The sequence below is a fragment of the Neovison vison genome, chromosome 2 (genome assembly GCF_020171115.1).
Source record: "Neovison vison isolate M4711 chromosome 2, ASM_NN_V1, whole genome shotgun sequence".
NCBI lineage: Eukaryota > Metazoa > Chordata > Mammalia > Carnivora > Mustelidae > Neogale > Neogale vison.
Window position 1 is genome coordinate 175,485,948 of NC_058092.1, and position 26,228 is coordinate 175,512,175.

The following is a 26,228-nucleotide window of genomic DNA, read 5'->3' on the forward strand; positions in this document are numbered from 1 at the left end:
TGTATACTGAACAGGACAAATTCTTTTTTTTTTTGCCCACATTTATTCATCGAGGCACAGTAAACCAAGGTGACCTCGGTTTAGCAAGATTCACTTGGGTAATCCCAGCTTCTCCCTTCTCCACCTGCCTCTCCCGGTACCCACCCTCCTTCACCTGTGGCACCCACTGCTCTCCACCACTGCCCTTTCTGAAGCCAGACAGGGCGGTACTCCGGAGATCCTGAGCTGGAGGCAGGGGCCTGGCCTACTTCCTTGTCCCAGTTCTGGCACCAGAGAGGAACTGGTTTATGACTGAAAGCGGGACTGTCTTGACAACGAAAGGGAGAGCTCTCTTCCATGATTCTCCAGGCCACCGTCTCGTTGAGATCTCTCTAAAATCTCGTCGGCCCGTTCTCAGAGTGTTTCCTAGCCCTAGTGAACCAGAAACTCCAGGTCAGGAGCCAGCAAATTTGTTTTAACATGCATCGCGCTTCTGATAGAAGTCTGCGCTGCACTCCAGCTCCCAGCATCTCCTCCAAGACCCTCACCATGAACTGCTGTTCTGGCTTCTGACTTCTGAGAAGAATCAAGCAGAGACTCGTGTGGACTCAGAACAACACAACCAAGCGTCCCCCACGATCTGCAGCTACAGACCGCAGCTCATCTCTAGCCTTTCTAAAGCTAGTCCCTCGCCTGTGCACTCACCGCACGCTCTGTCCTATCCAAGCGCATCACTTCCAGTATTTTTCCCTTCAGCTTTACTATATTAGCATATAAACTTGCTATTATTCACCCCCCCAAAATAAATCCTTTTGATCTCCATTTCCCTTGTTAGCTACTTACGCCATCTTTTTACAATTTTTATTTTATTTCTTTACTTATTTATGTATTTGAGAGAGGACATGATAAAGAGCATGAGCTGGGGGGGATAAGGAGCGGGAGAGGAAGGAGCAGACTCTCTACTGAGCAGGGAGCCCAATGCAGGGCTCAATCGTAGAAGAGTCCTTGGACCGTGACCTGAGCCAAAGACAGATGCCCAACCAACTGAGCCACCCTGGCGCCCCTTCTTCCACTATCTTTTTAAATTGAAGTATGATTAGCACATAGTAAGATGCAGATTCTAAGGGTTTGGGTTTGTACATCGTCATAACTGTCTAAACTCATGTAAACACCATCCAGACAAATTGTAAAGCATCTGCATCACCCAAGATGAAAGTTTCTTCCTGCTCCTTTTCAACCAATTCCACTTTACCCACTCAGGCCACCACTGATCTGATTTATAGAACTAGGGGTAATTATGCGTCTTTTATAGCTTCATAGAAATGGAGTCATCTAGAACATTCTGCTGCATCTGGCTTCTTTTGCTCAACATATTTGAATTCACCCATGTTGTCGAAGGATACTGGTTGTTCACGCCTTTTTATTCTTTATCGTCAAGTAATATTTCATTATGTGACTCCACATTCTGTTTATTCATTCGCCTGTTGGTAGATACACAGACCGGCTTCCATGTATATTATGACCAAGGCCACAGTGAACACTCACATGTCAGTCTTTCTTGATTCTGGTTTGTGTTGGATAAACATACTCACTGAGGGAATCTGGGTTATGTGCCCTGAAAAAGTCATCTGTTTTTAAGTTTCAGAACCAGCAAAAATGCAGGAATACCTTTGTCCTAAGGACATTAAACTCTTCAGTCAAACGCCCTGCCACTAGGAATGCAAAGCTCTTCACAGCTCTAAAGTGTTCCGGAGAAGTGCAGAACTCCTTTCTTGATCCCTCAATATGACACCAAACAAACATTCTTTCCATTCTTTCCTATCCTCACCCAAATAACACTCTGTGCCTACTGTGTTTGGGACTGGGTGTGAGTAAGAATTGCTCAGGGAACTTCTAGCATAGAAGTGGAAATTAGACAGGAAGGACAGTGCAGTACAATACTTTTAGTGCAAGAATAAAAATATGTCCCAAGTGAAACGCTGCCCAAGAAGAAGTGGATCAAATGACTGAGACACAGGAAGGCATAGGGACTAAGAGCATAGACCCAAGGGCCACACAAAGGTCAAATCCCAAGTTCATTGCTTACAGCCCTTGGGCAGGTGACTGCATCTCTGTGGTTCAATCTCCTCTAGAAATAGAGATCGGAGTGTTGACTCATAGTGTTTTTATACGGTTCCATGTGTACAAAGCATTCAGAACGGTGTTTATACAACTTATGTGCATACTTTATTTCTCTATGCTGAGATATTAGTTGTCGTTATTAATCATCATTGCCCACAGCACCATCGCCGCCTCCTCCGTTCTCCTGGAGTCGAAGAATTCTGAAGTCTTTAAAAAGGGGATAATGATTGCATGGAGACAAGAAAGTAAATGAAACAGCAGGAACACGGGCAAAATGAAGAGCCAGCATTGCATGTTTGAGGGAAAAGTCAGAAAAGCGAACTGAAATACAAGGCATGAGATAAGGCTGGGACATAGCAGATGCTGACAGGTCATGGAGAGGAGTCTCACTTGACAAAGGGGAGCTGCTGACTGCAAGTTAGACATGATGAGCTGTATTTTGGGGCAGCTGACTGAGCACAGGGGAAGACATGGCAAGGGGCTGTAGCATGGATGGAGACAAAGGAGTTAATGACCAGCAACAGTAAGATCTCGAAACGGCGGCCGCAGAAACTGGGAAAAGAACAGGAAGAGGTCAGACCAAGAAAAAATAATGAAGAATCGACAGATTTGGGTTATTAATGAATTGAGTGATCAAATAGGACTCCTGGGGTTTCAGGTTAAGTGACCTGTCAGGTTAAGAGTACAGAAGTTGGGAATTTTTAACTAAAGACCATCAGCTCCATTTTGGACTGTATGGATTTGAGACTTTGTTGGCAGTTTCAGGTTGAGCTTTCCAGGAAGTAACTATATGTATAGATAGAAAAATCTAAAACTGTTTTGGGTCGAGTGTATAGATGTGAGAAACACTTTCACACGCCAAGGTGGTAGGTAGTTAAGCCATGGGGGTTGATAAAATTACACACACCGATTATACAGTAAGACTAGATTCTCAAACACAAAGCTGGGGAATATAAAATTTTAAAGTTGGCAGAGAAAGAGGACAGTGGACCCTGTTAACCCACCATCCATTCTGTTACCATAAATGATCAGCATATGTCAGTGATAATTCTTGTTCCCTTCTAACCTGGATATTCACGGACCCAACTAAGGGAGAAGTATGGTAGGAGACTCCTGGGAAGCTTTTCCTTGTTTGAGGAGAGGAAAGAACCTGACCTTTAATGAAATTGCTGAACAAATGCATCAACCAGATCAGAGGAGTATACAGCTTCTAGACTTCAAGCTATGTGAGAAAATAGCGGTCTTTAATGTGTGAGCCAGAATGAGCCAGGGTTTGTGTTACTTGAAGTCGAGAATACCCAGACTGATACCTTTTATCAGGTAGGAAATCATTAGAATGAAAATAGGAAGAGTGTGCTGTTATTGAAACCAAGAGGGGGTGAAAAAGCCTCCACATGGAAAGACAAGCACAAGAAATATGATCTGATCCATGAATCATTTGTACATTTAATTATCTTATCAATATACAGTTCTATATACATCAACATAGGTGCTCTTCCTCTTTTGATCACTGTATTTTATCAAAACATTATTAAGAATAAAAATTCCAAATATTTACTCATTCTCTCCCTAACATCTAAAGTGATGCCTATTGTTATATAAGTTTGCAGTAGGATAAATAAAAACTGGTTCCAATAAAGTGTGTAATTTTAGGCTTCATTTTAAAAATCTGATCATTATATTTTTAATTAGTTACTAGAGGAGATGGCCTCTCGATTACCTTCAAAAGAGACACATTTTAAAATGTAGGAATCTGGGGTGCCTGGGTGGCTCAGTGGGTTAAGCCACTGCCTTCGGCTCAGGTCGTGATCCCAGGGTCCTGGGATCAAGTCCCGCATCGGGCTCTCTGCTCAGCAGGGAGCCTGCTTTCTCCTCTCTCTCTCTCTCTCTGCCTACTTGTGATCTCTCTCTGTCTGTCAAATAAATAAATAAAATATTTTTTTAAAAAAATGTAGGAATCTTGGAGCGCCTGGGTGACTCGGTTGGCTAAGTGTCCACCTCCTGGTTTTGGCTCAGGTCGTGATCTCAGGGTCATAAGATCAAGCCCCACATTGGGCTCTGCGTTCAGTGCAGTCTGCTGGAGACTGTTTGAGACTTTGGCCCTCTCCCTCCACCCCTCCCACCCCACGCATTCTCTCTAAATAAATAAATCTTTAAAAAATAATAAAGTGAAATGTGGGAATCTTGCCACTGGTGTCACGATTTCATAGCTCTAAGTACTCCTACTTTAAGTTAATGTTATGTATAACATAGATTTGACATCATAAATACATAGACAGGTACGGCCTAATGCAAACAGTGACCTTACCATTCTAAAACATCACCACAGAAAAAGAGTAATTCTACTGGGATGAGCAACGATACTTACAGCCTAGATTCATCTAGCTTTAAAAGAACTGAGAAATCTTAATGCCTTCTCCAAATAAGCAGAAATAGCAGAAAGCAGAAAGAAACCTGTTTCTCATTCTTTTGTAAGAGAGAGAAACTACTTTTCCTATAAGAAATATCCAAAACGTGGCCAAAGGTTCTTATCAACAGCAAATTGCAATGGTCTTGTAGTACAGACCGATGGGGCAATTTTAAGAAGTTCTACCTAAAGCTTTACAAGCCAAAACTAACACTGCAATGTCAGTTCCTATAAAACTATACTAAAACCCTTAAGGTTAAGATTTATGCCATGGTTATAGAACTTTACTATTCAAAGTTGGCTAATGGACCAGCACCACTGACACTGCCTAGGAGTGTGTGGAAAAGCCTATCTGTGGGCTCCAACCAGACCTACTGAATCGGAATCTTCATATTGACAAGATCCTTAAATGCTGGTAGACACATGACAGTTTGAGAAGCGTAATTCTGGAATATTCTCCATTCGACCTCTTGCTTGTGTTCTCATGGAAATAATATGGAGGCCCATGACTCATGATAGCTCATCTAAAATTCTAGTGCAGTGTTCAGATATTCATTGTGCATGAGGGGCTCCCCCAAAAAGCAAAAGTCCAACAGTCTGATTCAAAATCAAATGATAGTCAGACAGCTAACTTCTTAGGAAGTACTTTGAAAAACACTGGGTGTGATTTTTTAATACTCATATTAAAAGAGAAATCCTGGGGCGCCTGGGTTGCTCAGTGGGTTAAAGCCTCTGTCTTTGGCTCAGGTCATGATTCCAAGGTCGTGGGATCGAGCCCCGCATCGGGCTCTCTGCTCAGCGAGGAGCCTGCTCCCTCCTCTCTCTCTGTCTGCCTCTCTGGCTACTTCAGATCTCTCTCTCTCTCTCTGTCAAATAAATAAATAAAATCTTAATAAATAAATAAATAAAAATAAAAGAGAAATCCTATAACCTTACTGCAAATTCCAATATGGTAGAGGGAGGAGAAGGAAAAATAAGTTTGCAATCGTATAATTATAACATGCAGTGGGGCAAAGACTGTTAAGGCTCAAACAGAGAGGCAACCGTTAGTTATGACTCTTTAGAAGACTCCAGAGGCTTGTCTTTAATAATTAACTTATCTTTGCAAATCCCTGTTCCAAAAGGCATGTAACAGGTGTTCTTATAACTAATGTAATCTAAATTGAGGACAGATCCCCCAGTGTATCCCTGTTTCACTTTTTTTTCCTTTCTTCCCCACCTCTCAGCCCTGTGATTTCAATAGCAAAACTGCCTGCTCCTATTTAAGAAAAAAAAAAAAAAAAAATTAAGCAAACTCTACCCCTCCCCTGGCTCAAAACAAATCATCATTAAAAACAAGCAAGGCAAAATTAAAGGTATTCTCCTCCCTACTTCTTTATAATTATGATATCTTCATAATTAGAAACCTACACCATATTCCATCTCTGGGGAAATCTAATCTGCTCACTTTTCTCCAAAATGACTTTAAGAAGGAAATCTTCCATATGAACACTAGCTTTCCTTTTTTATTGTAGCTCAATTTATTCAATTTTAATTACTCTAAAAGCAAGACAATCTTCCTTCCAAAATAAGAGACATGTTGCATTCCTATTTGATATCTCTTGTACAGTATCTTGAACAAAAAAAAAAGATCATCCTAATTTACAAGGAAGAAAAACGCAAGGCAAAGCAAGGTTGAACTGTTTGGCTAGCAGGTGGCTCAGACATAGATGAGGAATAGGGTCTGGGTCTCCAATTTCTCACCCATTTGTACCACAGCTTTCCTCGTCATTTACAAACATTTAGAGAAACTACCACAATGTTCTCTTCTGAGAAAGGACTTCACACAGGAAGAATGTTTTTCTCTTTGAATACAACACAGGCTTTGGAGAAAAAAAGAAAAATTGTCCCAGTGATTTGAAATAAATGTGCATCTGATATTCTCTCGATGGCATTCTCAGAGTGGTTGGTGGTCGCCCTCGTATTTACTTACACTTAAAAATGCTCCGTCCCAAAGGCCAACAATCGATAACCTACAAAACGCAGTCCTAGGAAGCCCTGTGGACAGTTTGCTCTTCTGAGTTTGTGATCAAAACAAACATAGCCATGCGTAAAGCAAAATCCTAGAAGGGGACTCAATACATGCATGACCAATCTTTTAAACTTTGGGGTGTTTTGTTTTGCTTTGCTTTGGTATTCCTACACACAGCTCTCCAGGGTCTTCTAAAAAACTGTGACACGGCTCCTTTGCTTGGGATTTTGTGTCATAATATTCAGCGACTAAAAATGTTCAGTTAATTAGCACCGCAGCCGTCGATGTTAAGTTCCGAAGTTCAGGTCCCCCTCACAGCTTGAACAAACTACCCAGGTGATTCTGCTGCCGGGCCCTAAATCCCAATACAGAGATCAAGATGTACCAGGCAAAGCACAACAAACTTAGGGAAACAAAATAGGGCTGCCGGAAGGGAGCAGGAAGATTCCACCCCCTGGTGCTCAGACAATAGAAACTTCAGCAGCTCTCGGTAAAACAAAAGAAGATTTTAAAGAATTATTTGACAGACAACCAGTGAGGGAAAAGCAGACTCCCTGCTGAGCAGGGAGGCTCGATCCCAGGACCCCAGGATCATGACCTGAGCAAAAAGCAGAAACTTAACAACTGAGCCACCCAGGCACCCCAATAAAACAAAATATTTTTTAGAGGTTTTATCTGCAGTGTGTCTTCCCCTCGAGGGACCATTTGTGATCACCGTCAGACTCCTGACAATCCCCCTACAATCCCTACCTCCAAACTGTCTCTCGATCCCTTTGCTCCTCCAGTTTTTTCCTCAGCTTCTTGCCCATCTTCACCTCTCTTCATCCTCACCTCCTCTGTCCTTCAACTGTCAGGCATATCTAGTCTCCATGTGTGATTCGGACAGCTGCTCCTCACACTCCTGAGCTATTGTAGCTCAAGGAGAATTTCCTAAGAAAATACTATTTACAAAGCACTGTTTGTGATGCACAACTCTTTAAATACGTTGAATCTGGGTATATTACTGCTTTGCAGAGAGGATGTGGGAATAAAACCGCAAATCTGAGGTTATCTTATTTTCATATTTAACAATAAATTTTGCAATGCACACATAAACTCTCGTTCAACATTCTAGCCCGTTCCATTTTCTTTAACCGACTTGCCTGATGTTGCCAGGTAGACTGTCATTCAAAAAACTAGTTATCACTGCATGCTATTAAAATACCAAATTTCAATGTGGCCAATAAAATATATTTATAGGAAGACCACTACAGCCATGTTAAGGATAAATAGTAGAAGCATTTCACACAAACCCGAGAATGATGGATTTCAATGCATATATGCTTGTCATAGCAAGTGTTGTCAACAATCTAGTCACGTTATCTTCTCAGTCACAGCAGAGCAGAGTGGCAGGACTTTTGACTACTGCTAATTTATTCATTGTTATAGTCCAAGTCCCTGTTACACAGTCCTCCAGGACGTTGCAAGCGAGGCAGATTAAGACACATTCCTGCCCTCACAGGGTCCAATGGCCTAGATATGTTTATAAAAATTAATTAGTCAAAATCCCAGTTACCTGACAAAAATAAATAGTCTCCTTCAAAAAGGTCATGAATAAAGCCAACCAAATTATTTCTGCGAAGTCACAGAACTCTTAGACCATGCACAAGGAAATTTAGTTAGCTCCTGCCCGTGAGCAGCATTTATCAGTCTTCCGTACAGAATATCCTAGGACTTCGTGTTCTAGTTACGTACACATGTTTCTATACACGTTTTCATAAAGAGAAAGGAAAAGATACTAAAAAGTTCACCTCTTAAAAACCACACAATTCATGAGGCACCAGACATGTCCTAATCAAGGAGTCAAACAAATACCCAAATTGTATCAATTTGGCTTGACATTTTCGGTCCAGATTAAAGCAAGAGAGACATGGAGGGAAAACACCAGTTTAATAAAGGCTACTTAAAACAAAATGTTCCCCCAAGGCTGGTACGTCTGGCTCCCGTGTTCGGCCTGCAGTGCGCAAGCGTGGTCTGTAGAAGCCCAGCTCTGAGAGCATCTGAACACTACAGTTCTGAGGTACTAGTTCAAAGACAGTAAAACTTGGAGCTTGGCCCAGTTAAGTGGAATATTTTAAGCTCAATTTATTGTCTTATTAGAAAAAAATCTCAATACACATAACATATACAGGTTGCATCGTTCATCAGTGAGGCTAAGCATTGGGCACACTGTGGTCACCAACATAAAAACACTCTTACTTGGGCCACACTGCTCACAATCCTTCCCACAAGGACACCCACTGAATTAGTTTAAAGAATTCAGAAGTATCTTTCAGAAGCATCTAGGTTAACTAAAGGCCACCTATTATAAAACAGACAACTGTATCATTAATCAAAAACAAGAGAGCTTGACTAAATTACCCAAGTTGCTCCTGCATCTCTGATGGACAGAAAAATCTACACTGTTGTTTGATTTACCCACTGGTAACACAGCATTACAGAAAGGAAAGGAAGGTCAAGCCTTGCATTGTGTGATAAGAGTAGTCCCCAGAAGAATGATCCTAAACCTCCAGTCTCCTGTCCACCCCTGTGCCTGTCCCCAAATCTGTTTTGTGAACTAAATTTTCACCATGAGTGTTATTCATCTGGGTTTGGTAAACTGAACTTGGGGAGGGAGGTGACACATCAAGCAGCTGTCAATCACATGTATCAAACCGCTAATGAATCTTGTAGCTTTTTTTGGAGACCACTAGCGAAGCATGATGAAGAAACAAGAGCTTTGATTTTGGGGAAGGAATTGGGAATATATTTGAAACACAGATAAACTGAGGATACCAGATACCTTTTGCACAGAAAAAACATTGGGGGGAGAGGGGTGGAAATACAGAAGTGGTTGGAGAGCTCCAAAAGCTACTCAAGTGTTCACCATCCCCCAGGCCCAACCAGCACAGGAAGTGCAGGCACTGGGAACTTACACCTGAAAACACAGCAGGCTCAGAGCATTCCCACAGATGGTAAGGGGATTCCCAGCACTGACACAACTGGGATAGTTTGCAACACAGAGCCCCAGGCCCTGCCCCATACCCACTCAATCGAATCTCTACCCGTGAGTTCAAGGAGTCTACATTTTATAACAAGTACTTCAGGCAATTCGGACAGTGCGGAAGTTCGAAAACCACTGCTCTAGAAGGTTTTAGCACCTTTTCTTGAAGGACTAATATAGTCAACTTGAAGTCTCTCTGCAACATATGTAATATAGCACCTCTCAATTAGATAATTGACTGCGGCAATTTTATCCCTTTACTAAGCAAATATTACTATTTGAAAATGCTATCTACCTTGAGAGATGCAAAGACTATATAAATATTCTGCCTTCTAGGCCTTTACATTCTCAATTTAATTATGTAATCATTTGAGGTCACTATGAAGAGGCAATGAAGAACACCAATTTTTTTAAAAAAGTAACATTCAAAATTTTTCTTTATCAATACATGAATTCTCTGCAAGTCAAGATCAATACATTTCTGAGACCTCTGACTTTACGGTAAGCCAAGGGGGAAGGGGTTCGAGAGGGCAGGGCACTGAGAGCAGGCAGGAGGTGGGGGGAGAAGACAGAGTTTAGATAACAGTGCTAAACACTCCTTCTAATCTACATCCTAGAAGACTGCCAACTATATTACAGGGAACTCCCTCTCTCAAGGAGAGTGCATTCTTCTTTCCATATGGTAAACCTTAGTGCTGTCAAAGGAGGATATAGTTCTTCACCAAAGGGGCAGCACTTCAAAATGATGAGTAGTCCTTTAGAAGAGGACACATTTCAGATGTTGTCCTAGATGACTAGAGAAGATCTTAACTCCACCAAAATGAGAAACAGAAAATGGTTATCTAGAACTTTTGGCTAGCTAGGAAGCCTTAAGCATGAGCTGTCCGTAACCCAAGTACCAGAGCTGAGTTCAAGTGATCACAGCCATAATCAAAATGCTCCGACCACAGGATGCAAACACTTATTCTTCCTTCATTAGAACATATCACTCTAGCGAAGAGAAGGCAAGAAGAACCCTCTAAATTCACAACAGGTTCTGAAAAGTGGAGAGTTCATACAGAAGAGAACACAGAGCTCCAGAGTTACACAGACCTGACTTATATTTCTTATCTTCCCTCTTCTAGTAGTGTGACCTTGGGCTGCAGTTTCTTCATCTGCGAAATGGGATAATAATGGCACATACTACACAAATATCTACATAAACTATTTGGCAGAATAGTTGGCCCTAAAGAAGGCTCTCTGTTAACAAATATAACTGCAACCTTACTGTTTCATCACACATATTTATTAGAAATTACATAGGCATGCTTAAGTATGTAGCCTTATATATGTAACTTTATATATCTGGAAGTTCATATCCATTTTTATTCATGTGTTAGACTGCAAACAGGCTGATTGAGTTTTGTTGACATGTTGCTCTTCAAACTTATTAAATTTCATTTTTATTATTAGAGGTCTCTACATACAAAGAGCAAATTTTTGAATAAATAACTATCATTTGTCAAAGAAACCAAAAAACAAGGGAGTCCAACTTATAGATCTGACAGAATTCACTATGAAGGTTTTAAAGGGAGCAACTAGTTACCATCAATAGTGAAAGAGCAGTGATGACATTCTTTGATCATTTCCTACATATAAGAACTATGAAAGCACTTATGGGAACAGCCTCACTAAATCCTCATAACAATTAAGGTCTATTATCACCATTTTACAGATCAGGAAACTAGGGCTTCTCAAAAAGTCATGCAAATTTTCTGAGATCACATGCAAGAACAGCAATCTGGATCTACCCAATGGGAAGCTGAAGCCTGTGTTACTGACCAGCAAGCTATACTGCTCAAAATTAGAAACTGAAGCTCCGTATCTCTGAATCTATGGCTCATTCCATGTGCTATGGAGCCCAGGACAGGCTCTATCAATATAACGCAGCTTATTAGAAACTAGAGTCAAAAGACTTCCCATTCTCCTTTTAAAGTCTCACCGCTTCTACTATGAGACTAGGCCGTCATAAAGGTCCACTGACATTTCCCTTGTTCCCAAGTGTCCAGTGCCCCACGCATTATTTCCAGATGAGACGCCCATCTAAGGTTAAAACATTCCCCTGATGGTACCCACTGGAATTATCATTTGGTTGGATGACAGTGAGTCTTCTGTTATCCTTCCCAGATAAGGGGATCCTTTAATTCCATTCTATTACATGTTTTGAAAAAGCCCATAAAGAATGATCCTGAAAGTGAGAATTTTATACATTATGACTATAAGTACAAGAGATACTGAATTAAAATGTCAAAATAAGGGCAACAGAATGGATCTATCATGGCTTGGAAGCAAACCACACACTCATCATGTTTTCTTGTGATCCATTTTATTCCTAAGTGATATGTTTTAGATATTCATCCAAAACCTGAACATATGAACTTTAAATGTAGTAATGGCAGAAAAACTTTGATGAACCAAGATCCAAGTGGCAAGTGCCTGTCACTCAAAGCCCTCTATAGTGTGAAGGTATCTGCTCACAACATGGCAGTGTGTGGTCAGCAGTTTTCATCTGACTGGTCATTTACAGTTTATGATAAATATGGGGAGCACAGTTTTCTTTATGCATGGTCAAACTGAGAGACATTAAGGGTCCACTCTGCTTCACATATTTCAGGCATCAATTAATTGAAGTTGACTACTTCCTCTAAAGGATTTAATTACAATAAAGACATAATGAGAAGGAAAAGGCAATTTTTTCTTTCTGAAAAGAAATTGCTTTTAAATATACACAGTAAGTTAGAGAACAAATCGATGGTTACCAGAAGGGAGGTGGGTAGAGATATGGATGAAATGGGTGATGGGGATTAAGGCGTGCACTTATCATGATGAGCACTGGGTGATGTATGGAATTGTTGAATCACTATTTTGAGTACCAGAAATAACTATGTTATTGATGCTGGAATTAAAATTAAAGCTTTAAAAAATTACAGTAGGATGTCCACTTGCAGAATGAACTGGGATAAAGTTAGTTACTAAACAAGTGTGGCTGAGAAACTGAGAGGCTCTACCAAGGCATCATCTATGAAGTATTCTCATTGGAAATATTAAAACAGAATGTAGTCAATCCTTTAGATCCAACTTTTAGTTTACAAGTATTGGGGGAATAGAGGGACTAAAGTAAAGGACAGAAGCAAAAAGAAACCAGAAAAATGGAGAGTACAGAATATTCCATAGGATGCTTGACAAGTTTCGTCAACAAGTCAATGGCAAGAAAAAATAAGAGGAAAGAGGAGGTGAAATTATTCTGAATTTTAAAAAAACTTTGAGTGATAAAACCAAATGCAATGAGTGGGAACTGGTTTGAACCAGATTCAAACAAACTAGCGACAGAAAGTCATTTTGAGCTATATGAGAAATCTGGATATAGACTATGGTATTAGAGTCTATGAAGGAATGATTATAAAGTTTCCAGGTGTGATAAGATATTAGTTATGTAAGCAAAGGTCCCCTTTCCTTGACATGCATGTTGAAGTAGTTAGGAGCAAATGACAGGTCTAAAATTTGTTTTAAAATAGGTCATCAAACTCCTCCAAAGATAGTACAGCAAATTACAGTAAAATGCTTGCAACTGACAAATCTGTAATGATGATATTTAGAAAATTCTCTTTTGTTTATGATGAAATTCATAGTGAGAAGTTTTACTTAAAGAGACTCTAAGAATGCTAGATGTATAAAACTATTATATACTGTTTTGAATTGACATGAATTATAAAATACATGTTGAAAATTTTAACAGGAACAACATATAAAATTATGCTTTTGAAAGAACTGACATTTTACTCAAATTCATTTATATCATTTGATTAAAAGTTTGTTAAATGTTAATTACTTATTTGCCCACCAAGATATATTTTCCTTTAGTTTGTCTTCAACACTTTAATACAGGAGGTTTAATCATTGCTTAAATTAAGTATTAGCTATTCTTGGAACACTACAAGGGAAATGCAACTAAAAGTTATTGTCACGATTATGAATTAAACCCTACATTTACTGACATTTCCAAACTCAGAGGTAGCTATTTGCTATGCCATATATATAGTTACTGAGGATGAAAATCTGTCACAGTTAGAGTCAGGGCCCAGAGGTACAATAAATGTCCTAATTATCTCCCAACTCCAACTCACTCACAATCTTCCAGTATCTTTTAGATGCCAAGATTTAATATGTACATCGGAAAACTCTGAAATGACTTAGAATTTCTAGAAAAAAATTCTTTCAATTTAACGAAATTTTAACTTCGTGTTTTCCAACCACAGCTGAAAAATATATTCTAATTCCAAACAGATCAAGTAATCTGTCTTGGCGTACACAGTGAAAAAGTGATGATCACTTGGAATAGGTTCACACCTGTCCAGTCAGCCCTCAAAAACAAACTGCTTCTACAGCCCCCTGGCTCAAGTTTCTTCATCCAATTAAGTAATTATTCTATTCAGAGTAGACCCTAAAATCCATTCCTCAGAGGGCACAGCAGAGCATAAAAGAAAATGGGTTATTACTTCAGGTTTCCAAACGTAAACACTAAAACTGATGAGAATGCTCACTGACCTAGCAAAAATTCAAATATAATTATTTCCTTCTCAGCCAGGGGCATTATTTGAATGATAAAGGAAGTCACTGTCCCGCCATAAAGGCCACCAAAATAATTCAGTTCCTACAAAAAGAGTAAATCAGTCACCATCAGAACCATTTATAGGAGAAGCTGCACAATGCGGACAGAAGTGACTCCAGGAGATTTCAGAGTGGCTCTGGAAAGCTCCCCCAACATCAGTAACGGGCTATTCCAGAATTTCTAATAAAGAGAAAGACACAGATGGTGCATTGCTAGGACAAGATGATACAGCACGAACCATACAATCCAAACACAATTAACTGATATGTTAAGGTATCTCAAAGCTGCTTGGAGGGTTCTAAAGAACACTTGATTTCCCCCAAGACCAAAGGCTCTGGATTGCTGTGGCTCAGTGAAGCAGGCATGATTCCGCTTCTAATCAGAACTGAAAACTATGGACCAGGAATGCCCTAGCAACATCCATGAGAGTAGGTACTGATCATATGACATTTACGGGTCCAAACATAATGTCGGTTGAGACTGATTTCTGATAAACAAAATATTAATAAAATTTACAACATACAAGATGAAAGGTTTCAGAAGTCTGAGATTCATGACTAATTCTCTCAAGGCTTCATTTGTGAAAGTTCTGTTTTTAGGTCCTTTTTTTTTTTTCAAGGATATTTCTCATTACTACTAAAATAAGTTACATTGTCCATGGTAAGATAATATTCTACTGATTTATAAAGCAGAGGTCTCCTATTTGTGATATGTAAAAGATAATACCTCACAGAGAACATAACCGCCATTAGAAAAATGAGACTTATTCTCACATCCATCTAGCATTTAGAAATTAATTGGGTGTTTGATGTGTCAGATGTACAAAACTTGGTGCTTTCAGAGGAGATTTGTTTTCTCCTAAAGTAATCATCCCCAAAGATTAATGTCACAGCAGCATAACATCTAAGAATTAGAAGGAATCATCTTCAAATAGCTATCATCTAAACATTCCCTCCGAGACAAAAAAAAAATAAAATTGATCAGCATTTGCAATCCTTTTAATGTTAAGCCCCGCTGGAATAAAATTTCTAAAGGTAATGATATCTTATCCCTGATGAAGCTATAAAATGACCAATAAATTCAGGTACTTTCTATGTCAACATGAAAATATACTTATGCATATTTCTGGAAAAAAGTCTGTATGGACTATTTGTTTTCTCATGATAAAAACACCAAGAACCCACCAAGAATTTATATTTAAATAATCTGTTTTGTCTAATTTTAGTCAAAGTGAAAAAAATAATTAATTCTCAACAAAAAGAAATGGCCAACAAGTAAACCGAACCACAAATTTCAAAAAAAAAAAAAAGAGGTGTCACTAGACTTTTAACTCTTAGAAATTAACAATGGAAATATACAAAGGATTTAGCTATAACAGTCTTATAATATTAAAAAGCTATTTAATGCTCCAAAGGTCTTAAATGACAGTGTATCTTTGCAATAGTGAATCGAATAGAAATTCATATTCCTATTCAGCTTAAAATGCCTTTAGATTCCTTTCTAAATATAGAACTAATATTCGAATGTCTACCTAGTAAATACAGTCTTCAAATATTTAAAAAGAAAACTCCAATTATACTTCTTTGATTTAGAACTCTGAGTTCCAAAAAAGGAATCTAATAATACTCTAGTCCTCAGGCAACTATTAATTTAGTGTTTTACTTTGGCGGGGACTTTAGACCCTTCTCTGTCAGGCTAGAGTTTCTTTTCTTGAGCTACACAGACCATCTAGTACATTACATTACTGTAGCATCACAATACTCTAAATTTCATTCCAACCTGGCCATATATGAAATACAATGCACAGTGATAGAAATTCATTTAAAATACCAACACCACTGAATGATTTTAGGTTTTTTTGTTTTGTTTTGTTTTCAATTGTTGTCCAGAAAGCACGTCCAAAAGGCCTGCAAAGTAAATCTCATTTTTCATTCTTTTAGCGGTGCCAACTAGAGATGCTTATTAAACCAACACAGCCACTTTTGTTAAGAGGGGGAAAGGAAGAGGGTCCCCAGCTTGGTATCATGAGGGATGGTTAAAATGAACACCACACACTTACCATCTCTCTCAGAACATACACTCCAAGAGTATCCACAGTACCTGCATCTCAGGTATTTTTTTTTTAACTGCCTCGTTGAGGTTAAGTCCATAAAATGACAGCACGAGGAAAAGCCAGACAGGAAGCATAATGAGCAACGCCCAATGCCATGTTCACTTACCTACAAAAAGAAAGAGCAAAGGTTTAAAAGGCTCTAATCACAACTATCTCCCCACATGTCTACTAATTAGCTTTGACTTAAAGCAGATTATGCGATAGAGAAAAAGACAAATATAACCTTGAGGCCTTTAATAACAACATGTGAAAACAGACGGTCCCTCCTCCCATGGACAAACTAGGACTTCTTCAGCAGACATGAGATGATTGGATACAGAAGTGGAGTCATTATTTTCTTTATGATGAGTTGGTAAGTCAATTCCTCTAGGGTGTGGTGACGAGCAGATATGGCAGTAGAGCAGTGAGAGACACAAGCAGTCACTCGAGATCTGGAGGGTGTCTCCCCTGCAGACTCTAATGATTATTACTAGATCAGTTGCAGCTCTCTCTTCATAGGATAAAATGGTGCTAGTTATTGCTAGGATTTTGCCAATGATCTCCTAGGCAACTGACAGCTTAAAAAGCCATAAATAGAGCAGCAAACACCGTCATTTTGCCCTTACCCACTTCAGGGTGCACATCCGCAGGGACACGTTTTAGCATGAGCACTCATCTTGACCCAAAGCATAGGGAATGTCTAAAATACGGATGCACCAAGGACACCGAACCAGGAGGGGGTAAAAGGAACCTAAATAAATGAGCTAGTTCTCTATCCCTGAACCGTAATAACAGCTAATATCTGGGCTAGTCTCACGTGCCAAGCACCAAAGCACTGTACATGCACAAACTCATTTTATTTTTTAAAACAAGTCTTTGAGGGAAGAACTGGTATTATTCTCATTTTCTGTCCACCAGTAAGTTAAGAAACAAGAAATTTCAAAAAACTTGCTCAAAGCCGCATGGCCAGGAGTGACAAAGCTAGAATAAAGAGATGTATTTTCTATTATCATCAACTCAGATTTCACAGATTCCTGAGTCAAGACATCAAGTTCTTTCCCTCCTGGGATTCATTTTGACATGTTACTGAAAGAAGGAGGAAGTCTGTAATTGTGCGCGTCAGAAAACATCACAATGACAATACGGTTTTACAGCTGTTTTCTGTAAGATAAAGAACATCATTCCCTTAGAATAAAGTACTAACAATACAAGCTTGATAGAAATAAAATGCTTCCATGGATCAAAGTTTGCAAGTATCAAATCATTATCTGTCCTTGGACTGGTTCTGCAAAACTGGCCTCATGAAAGAGTCTTCAGGGATTGTTCACAGAACTGATGCTTGGTATATTAAATGGCATATAATAGACCCATAACAGGAGGGGCACCTGGGTGGCTCAGTGAGTTAAAGCCTTTGCCTTCAGCTCAGGTCATGATCTCAGGGTCCTGAGATCGAGCCCTGCATCGGACTCTCTGCTCAGCAGGGAGCCTGCTTCCCCCCCTCTCTCTGCCTGCCTCTTTGCCTACTTGTGATCTCTGTCAAATAAATAAAATCTTTAAAAATACATATATATATGTGTGTGTACATATATATATATATATGTGTGTATATATATCTCCTGCTACGGAAACACAACTCCAAAAGTTGTGTTTTTCATGAATTCCACAAGACTAGAGGGTAATTGTTGTGATACAAGAATAGCACTAATGACACCTGTGTCTCGCTGTGCTTAAAAAATGTTCCATTCTGGAATTGCATAACAAAAGCTATTAGCAGCTAGAAGATAGAGGTTTAGTGCATCTTATAGAGATTATCTTTAATACGGGAGTGGTTTTATGCAAATCGCTATTCATGTGTCTCAGAACCTTATTTTCAAAGCATTTGCAGATGACGACACATGGCTTCAGCTCTTTATGCACATTCAAAGACCTCAACAGAACACTGGAATGATAAACCCCACCTGTCCCAGTACCAGACTGCCTCCCTGCTTTTCACCTGCCACCTCCCCTGCAGTTCACATAGTCATCAACAGCACAGAGGTGAACAACGGTTTTTTGCTTAACAGCAGGAGACTGTGCAAATTGAGTAGTGTACAGACTGGTTTCCATTCTAAACAAAGATTCAAATGTTCCTGGTAGTGACAGCATTTCTGAGATGCTTAAAGGTTTTGACCTTCAGTGTAAAGAAATTTTGGGCATAGACCTACTGAGTCAAGACTGAAACAGCCAGCCTGGAATGATCTATGCTCTGGAAGCATTAGCAGCACTCCACGTAGAGCAGAGTGTGTCCATCTTCATTGTGGGTGACACCTGGGGAGCTCACCCTTCATGCGCAGAGATACAAGTCATTGGTTTCCGAGAACTTGCACCTTGGCCATCAGTTCAAGTAAGGACCCCATGCAGACATCAGTCTGAGTCTTTCCCTGCGTAGAAAAAGGTCATCTTCACCCCCCCAGAGACAGAGCAGTAAACAAAGACAAAAAAATGAAAAAACAAGAATCGAATCGAATGGGTTGTTTTGCACCAGTTTTCTTAGTGTAGTGATTAGAAACCAACACGTACTTCTGTCTCGAGCTCTTTTTGCCCCCCACATCAAGCAGTGCGATATTTCTTGGATTTTAATTTTTTAACTAAAGAATAAAAAATTCTGAAAGGAAATATTTATCCAATTAATGAAAAAACCCTACTGGTTTTAAATGTTAAAGTTACCCCCAAGTGGGAAAGTGTCATACCATATATGCCAGGGATTATTTTCACACTGAGGAAATAGCAAAAAGCTCTTTCCATGGGAGAAAGGAAAATTCTTAAGCAAAATCAATTATTCATTGCAACACAAGGAAAACAATTTTGCTGCTGGCCTAGGATGCTATCAATAATTTCCTAGCTGTAGACATTCTTAGTCTCCTAATTTAATGGGAAGATGATTCTTTCAAAGATTTCTAACAATCTAGAAGAACAGTTCTTTGGGGAATTGAATTTTATATAACAATATTACTGACTACAGTTTTGATGCAAACAAGAGAAATATTAGACTTAAGTAAACTGTTATTTGGGACACGTGGATGGCTCAGTCGGTTAAGCATCTGCCTTCAGCTCAGGTCATGATCCCGGGGTCCTGGGATTGAGCCCCGCATCGGACTCCCTGCTCTGTAGAGAGCCTGCTTCCCCCTCTCTCTCAGTCTGCCTCTCTGCCTACTTGTGATCTCTGTCTGTCAAATAATAAATACAATCTTTAAAAAAGGGGGGGGGGACTGTTATTTGGATTTCATATATATACATATGTTAATGACCAGGTGGAGTGAAGTACTATGGGCACAGCTGGGAAACAGTAGTCATGGTGGGCTGGCTGTATTGGGGGAGATCTGGGAAATTCACCTGAGATAAACTAAAAATAGAAACAAGGAGGAACAATTATTTCCTTAATTTAAGTAATTCATATTTACTACTTTGTTAAAAAAATATATTTATTTATTTATTTACTTCCTTACTTGAGAGAGAAAGAACACAAGCAGGGGGCAGGGGCAGGAGCAGAGGGAGAGGGAGAAGCAGACTCCCTGCTGAGTAGGAGTGAGCCTGACATGGGGCTTCACCCTAGCATTCTGAGATCATGACCTCAGTGGAAGGCGGAAGGAAGCCCAACCGACTGAGCCGCCCAGGTGCCCCACACTTACTACTTTTTATGGCAAACATAAACTGAGGAGTTTTCTCATAACAGACTTTAGTGTTAAAAATAGTCAAGCAGAGAGAGTCAATTATCATATGGTTTCACTCATTTGTGGAGCATAACCAATAGCATGGAGGACAAGGGGCGTTAGAGAGGAGTAGGGAATTTGGGTAAATTGGAAGGGGAGGTGAACCATGAGAGACTATGGACTCTGAAAAACAGTCTGAGGGGTTTGAAGTGGCGGGGGGGGGTGGGAGGTTGGGGTACCAGGTGGTGGGTATTATAGAGGGCACAGCTTGCATGGAGCACTGGGTGTGGTGAAAAAATAATACTGTTTTTCTGAAAATAAATAAATTGGGGAAAAAAAATACTAAATAAGTGACTAAGTATTGAAGTAAGAAGACCTGGTAAGTTTAGGAATAGTTCTGAAGGAAAGTAATGCAGCTCTCCACTAACATGGTAGCACTAACAGGGGAAAGGTGGACATTAATTGGGAAATCATAGTGGGAACATAACTTACAAGACCTAATTAAGGAGCACCAACAGGGGCAAGGTAGCACTATATAGGCACTATATAATCTAATGATCAAGTGCATATTTGTTAATCCTTTAGCTTTATTTAATGAAGTTTATTATTCAAAAAACCAGCTTTAGGGGCAGCTGATGGCTCAGTTCATTAAGCGTCTATCTTTGGCTCAGGTCATAATCACAAAGTTGTGGCACTGAGTCCAGCATAGAGCTCCCTCCTCAGTGGGGAGTCTGCTTCTCCCTTTGCCTCTGCCCTCCCCCACTGCTCACGCATACCCTCTCTCTCTGTGTCTGTCTCTCTCTCAAATGAATAAATAAAATCTTTTTTTTAAGTAAATGAATAAAAATAAAAAACCAACTCTAAAAAAAAAAAATAATAATAGCTATGGAGGCACCTGGATGGCTCAGTGGGTTAAATCCTCTGCCTTCCACTCAGGTCATGATCTCAGGGTCCTGGGATCGAGCCCCACATCGGGCTCTCTGCCCAGTAGGGAGCCAGCTTCCTCCTCTCTCTCTGCCTGCCTCTGCCTACTTGTGGTCTCTGTCTGTCAAATAAATAAAGAAAATCTTTAAAAAAAAAAAATAATAGCTATGTCTCAATTCATGGCATAAGGACTTAAACATCAAAGAAATCTGAACTCGTTTCAAGAGGGTGCGCACATACCTCTATTAATGTCTGAGCTAGAGGTCTGTCTCCCTCAGGAAACTGCAGATCATCGCTGGAGAGCAGCTTGTTCACCTTTGTGTCTATGGTGTCTCAAGCAACACTTGGCCCACAGGGTGTGTTCCGTAAGGGAACAAATACACCTCTGGGTGTGAGGTGCTATCGTGGGCAAAAATTATAAGATACAGCTACTACTCTCAAAACTTTTAAACTAGTTGGGGAGGGGTGCCTGCCTGGCTCGGTCGGTGGATCACATCATTCTAGATCTCGGGGTTGTCAGTTTGAACCCCATGCTGGGGGTAGTTAAAAAAAAAAAAAAAAAGCTAGTTAGGGATAATAAAGCATAAAAAGCCAACTACCAGTCAGGATTCTACTTTGTCAGCGGTTAACTGCTCTGATGGTAAGCACTATCATCTGAGTGTTGAGACCAGGAAGAGACCATGCTCTTCTGGCTGAAGAAACCTGGAAGGTTTCTTTGAGGAAGTGAAATTCAAAGGATATAAAAACTGAAGGGGACAAGTCTTCAGAAGCTGAGGGATGTTTGGCTAAAATGGAGGTTAGTGTTAAGAAGGAGGGGGTGGTGAAAATGAAAAATGGGTCCAAATGTTAAAGTCAAATGACTTCAAACTGGTAACATACCAACCTCCCCCTAAATATGCTTTCCTGTTTGCCTTCTACATACCATGAAAAATTAGAAACTCCATCTGTATAATATTTTAAAAGTAGTGCCTAGCATTCACGGAAGGGGAAACATTTGTTTTTTAACAGATGATCTTATGGATAGCACCAACTCAAGTAGTAGTAAGAAGTAATTATTACAGAATTAGAATAGCCTTAAAAAGTATATCTAGATTAGTCAGCAGATTGACATAATAAAAATCACCCCCCCCCAAAAAAATGCTCATCAGGGATGATATTCAAAATTTAATTAGCTGTAAGGTTCAGGCATGAAGCAATCAAAATGGCCCCCAGAGCATCAGATTGGGGCCTGGGCTTCACCTGGTGGATTATCAGCCCCCAATTCTAGCACTGCTTTGCTCAAAATTGCCCACTATCAGATGCAAGATCAATTCAAAAAACATTTCTCACACACACACACACACACACACCCCAAAAAAGGACCTCTAGTGCTCTGCCTGACTGCCGCACATCCGTGCATAAAGACATCTCTGCAGCTGTACAATGACCAGGGAACTTGAACTCCATGTCTGCCAGGCATACTGGTCTGGCCTGACACCATCACCTCACACATCTGAACCTACTTTGTCACCCACCAATCAGAATAAGGATATGCAGCCCACACCAAAGCTCTGAGGACAAACGGAGACACTATATAGGAACATTCTGTGTAATTTGCAGCACCGTGTTCAAACATAAATTTTCAAAGACTAAAAATTACCAAAACTTAACTAACAATGCTGATCTTTGCCTCTCTGCTCCCATTTTTCAGAAAGATCTCCTTTTACCCCAGGCCCTCCTGGAAAGGTGAGCCTAGACGGCCATATTTGTACCAGATGCCCCAAAACCCACCCACAGTTGACTGGAACCAAGAGGGATACCTGCTCAATACTAGCCCAACTTGAGCTAAAAATGCTGAGACCAAGTCTGTCCACCATTGGAGGAGGAGGTGACCATTATGGGAGGCTATATATGGGGCCCTGTGGAAGTGAGTGAGAAGAAAAGTCTATCCCAAAAAAAAAAAAAAAAAAAAAAACCACCCAACCACAAAGCAGAGGAATGGAGGAAGGTCGAGACCGAGATCATACAGCTCAGAGAGACAACAGAGCCACCTGACAGTTTCCCTGTTTGTCAGGGAGATAGTGCTATTTTCTTGCAGTTCAATTCGCTCTGAAAATAAGTTCCTTCCTATTCGAGCTTTCTTGAGTGGGTTTCTCCTCGTTGAAGCCCAAAATGAACAGAGAAAACACAAAGCAAATTGAGGTCCTTTTTTGTCTCCCTCACTGTCTATCAACCTGACTCTGTGATGGTCCTTTCTTCTCTGAGATCACTCCTAAACAGCTCTCCAAATGAAGAAAATAGAGTCACCAGAGGCTGAAGTATGTCACGAGTCTAGCTGTAGGTTTCTAAGTTGCTTATAACTATGTCAACCTCACTGAATCAGAAATTTAACAACAACAGAAACAGCAAATAAATAAATGAAAGGTACATCTAACAAGCCACTTCTCCCAGGCATTTCATATAAAATGTCAAAATTTACTGTAAGGAGTTGTATGCTTGGTTGAGACTCTAACCGATCTTTAAACAGGCTCTAAAACAACAAGACTTAATTTTTTTTTTTTAAAGAGAAGAAGACTACTCTCATTAAATAATTGTAAATATGTTGCACTTCCAGCTAAACAGGTTTAATAATAAAGGAGAATACTAGACCACCACTATTTATTTATTGAAAACATTCGGACCAGGAGCCCACAATAGGTAACGTATCATGCTAGACATTCTGGGGTGATACAGATATGAAGATATCCAGAAAGCAGCTGACATCATAGGCCAAACAAGGACAAAATGATTAAACTGCTCTCCAGTTTTCTTATTACTTAGGGAATCAAGTGCAAATGCACAAAGCATTGGCCATAAATGCTCCCCAGCAGGTCCAGCCTTTGCACATTAAAAGGGTCTAGTCTGGCCTGGCTTAAGATGAAGGTGAAATTAAGATTTTACAAGAAAGCAATATATCCCCAAAGAGGATCATCATGCTCACCTAGGACCTTTCCTGGACCACCAGAAGGACAGAAGATAATTTTTCCAAAATAAATGAGTGCTAGGTTTACTAGACTAATGATTCCTTAGTTCAGTATCAGAGTACTTTGATAGAATCATAAATCATAATTAAAATGGCAGCATCTTAGAGTTCTAGGAGGCTGTCTGTATCTAGGGGTTCACAACCAGCAGGGCATTTAAGAACTACCAGTGCCCCTTAGCAAGGCCAAGTTCTATTCTCAAAGGAAAGAGCTACAGGATTCATGGCTATAGCCATGACACAGGAGAAATCCCGCTTTCCTCCTATTCTGTTTTGCTTAGAGCTAGAAGTCACCGTAAGCAGCTAAACAGAAAACTAGACGCAAACCAACTGTCACACGCAGACCACTGATACTGTGTCATTGTGCTGGGAGAGACGACTGGGCCCCACAATGTGCCAACAGAGTGCTCATGCTGGATGAACACCAGGGAATAAAGTAAATATGTCCTCTGCCTTCGGGGAGCAAGAAGCCAATACACGTGCAGTCAGGACTGACTAGTCAGTGCTCACAGTGAGGCTCAGTAGCGCAAGGGTAATGTGATACACAGGGAACCAGAATCCAGATTAATGGGGAACGCCTTGGGAGCAACTACTTAAGGTAGCCAATGAGGAGGTGAAATGTACAAGGTCACCTTAATCCAACAAAGGACTTAATTCCACAGCCCTGAAGAAGATGCATTTCCATAAAAGCGTAGAATGTCGGCACGCCTGGGTGGCTCAGTGGGTTAAGCCTCTGTCATGATCTCAGGGTCCTGGGATCGAACCCCGCATCAGGCTCTCTGCTCAGAGGAGAGCCTGCTTCCCCCCTCTCTCTCTGCCTGCCTCTCTGCCTACTTGTGATCTCTCTCTGTGTGTCAAATAAATAAATAAATAAAATCTTAAAAAAAAAGACAAAAGCGTAGTGTTGCTTTATCTTGAGCCAGATGTTTGTAAGGGTGGATCTGGAAAGGCTAAAATATCAAACACCCTTTGCCCAAAGAGGAGGAAAAGCTACATCTCACGTAGTTTCATATGACAAAGGGGCTAAGTATTGAGAGCCACGACCTGTTCTACTAAATCTCACTTCATCTTCACAATCCTACCAGTTTCACAAGTGAAGAAACTGAGGGTCAGAGTGAAACAGATAACTTGCCCAAGATTCCCCACAGCTGGAGGACTCAAAGCCTGCGGATGCTCTATCCCAAAGCTCGTTCCATTGACCACATTTTCCCAAGATCTGGAATCATTACAGAGCTCTAAGAACAGCATTATTCCTTCTCACATCTTTTTTTGGGAAGAAAAATGCTCCATTGTGATGCACTTGGGTGATAGCTAAATTGGCAGGTTGGCACGTTGGTGCCTGGTGGCAGTGGGTAGAGATGGTGAGAAAAGATTTGGCAAAGCAAGAAGAGCCACATTCTTTTATCGATAGGAATACTTTGTTACAGTCCTACATCTGTAGGCCCTCGAAGTTCAACTTTGCAGTGACAAGTCCAGACAGGAGGTTACCCAGAACTCCGCCGGCAGAGACTTACAGAGCAGCGGGGGAGCCACAAGACTGAGGTTAGCAGAGTTGGTTTCCAGCCCCGGATTTACCCCTGGGGAAGGAAACAGGGTGCTGGGAATGCAGACCCGTAAAAACGCAGCTAGCTTTTACACAGACGCTTTGTATCGCCCTGTGCCCTGCATATGTATTAACTGCACCAAAAGCTTGACTAAGTTTTTATTAAGAAGAGACAACAGGGCGCCTGGGTGGCTCAGTGGGTTAAGCCGCTGCCTTCGGCTCAGGTCATGATCTCAGGGTCCTGGGATCAAGTCCCGCATCGGGCTCACTGCTCAGCAGGGAGCCTGCTTCCCTCTCTCTCTCTCTGCCTGCCTCTCCATCTACTTGTGATTTCTCTCTGTCAAATAAATAAATAAAATATTTAAAAAAAAAAAAAAAGAAGAGACAACAGAACGGGACCCTGGACAAGTCATTACCGCTTGAAGAGTCTGCTTTTCCTTACACAGCTGGTCTCTCAGGGTAGCTGGAAATCACACAAAATTTGACATTTGGAAGTACTTTGTAAGATGTAAAATACACGCCAGTCCAGAACAGGGTTTTTAACAAGAAACAAAGTGCATTCTGGGTAAGAACAATTAAGATGACTCCCAAGGGTCCCCAGGGACCAACCACTGGAGATTCCCTCTTTAGCGTGCAGGGGAGAGTACTGACTAAGGGCAAGGCTGGGCCAGAGAACCACATTAGCTGGTTAGGTAACTGCTGACCAGCTGCTCAACCTCTCTGAGCCCCCATGCCCAGCCCAGCCTAAGAATACTGCTATGTCTCAGGGATCTCATGAAGCCTAAGTGGCACGA

The 26,228-nt window shown here is 40.5% G+C and overlaps 1 protein-coding gene across 4 annotated transcripts in view; it reads right to left on the reverse strand.

The window, feature by feature from the left end:
- ANK3 (ankyrin 3) overlaps positions 1-26,228 on the reverse strand; it is a 667,998-nt gene that overhangs the window by 436,337 nt on the left and 205,433 nt on the right. Inside the window, exon 1 of one of the 4 annotated variants that reach the window (XM_044239568.1) lies at positions 16,248-16,266. The exons of the other annotated variants lie outside the window; for them this stretch is intronic. Coding sequence (XP_044095503.1) covers positions 16,248-16,250 — 3 coding nt within the window. The 5' untranslated portion in view covers positions 16,251-16,266. Of the gene's footprint in view, positions 1-16,247; positions 16,267-26,228 lie in introns of those variants that run through there. 4 annotated transcript variants of the gene reach the window in all.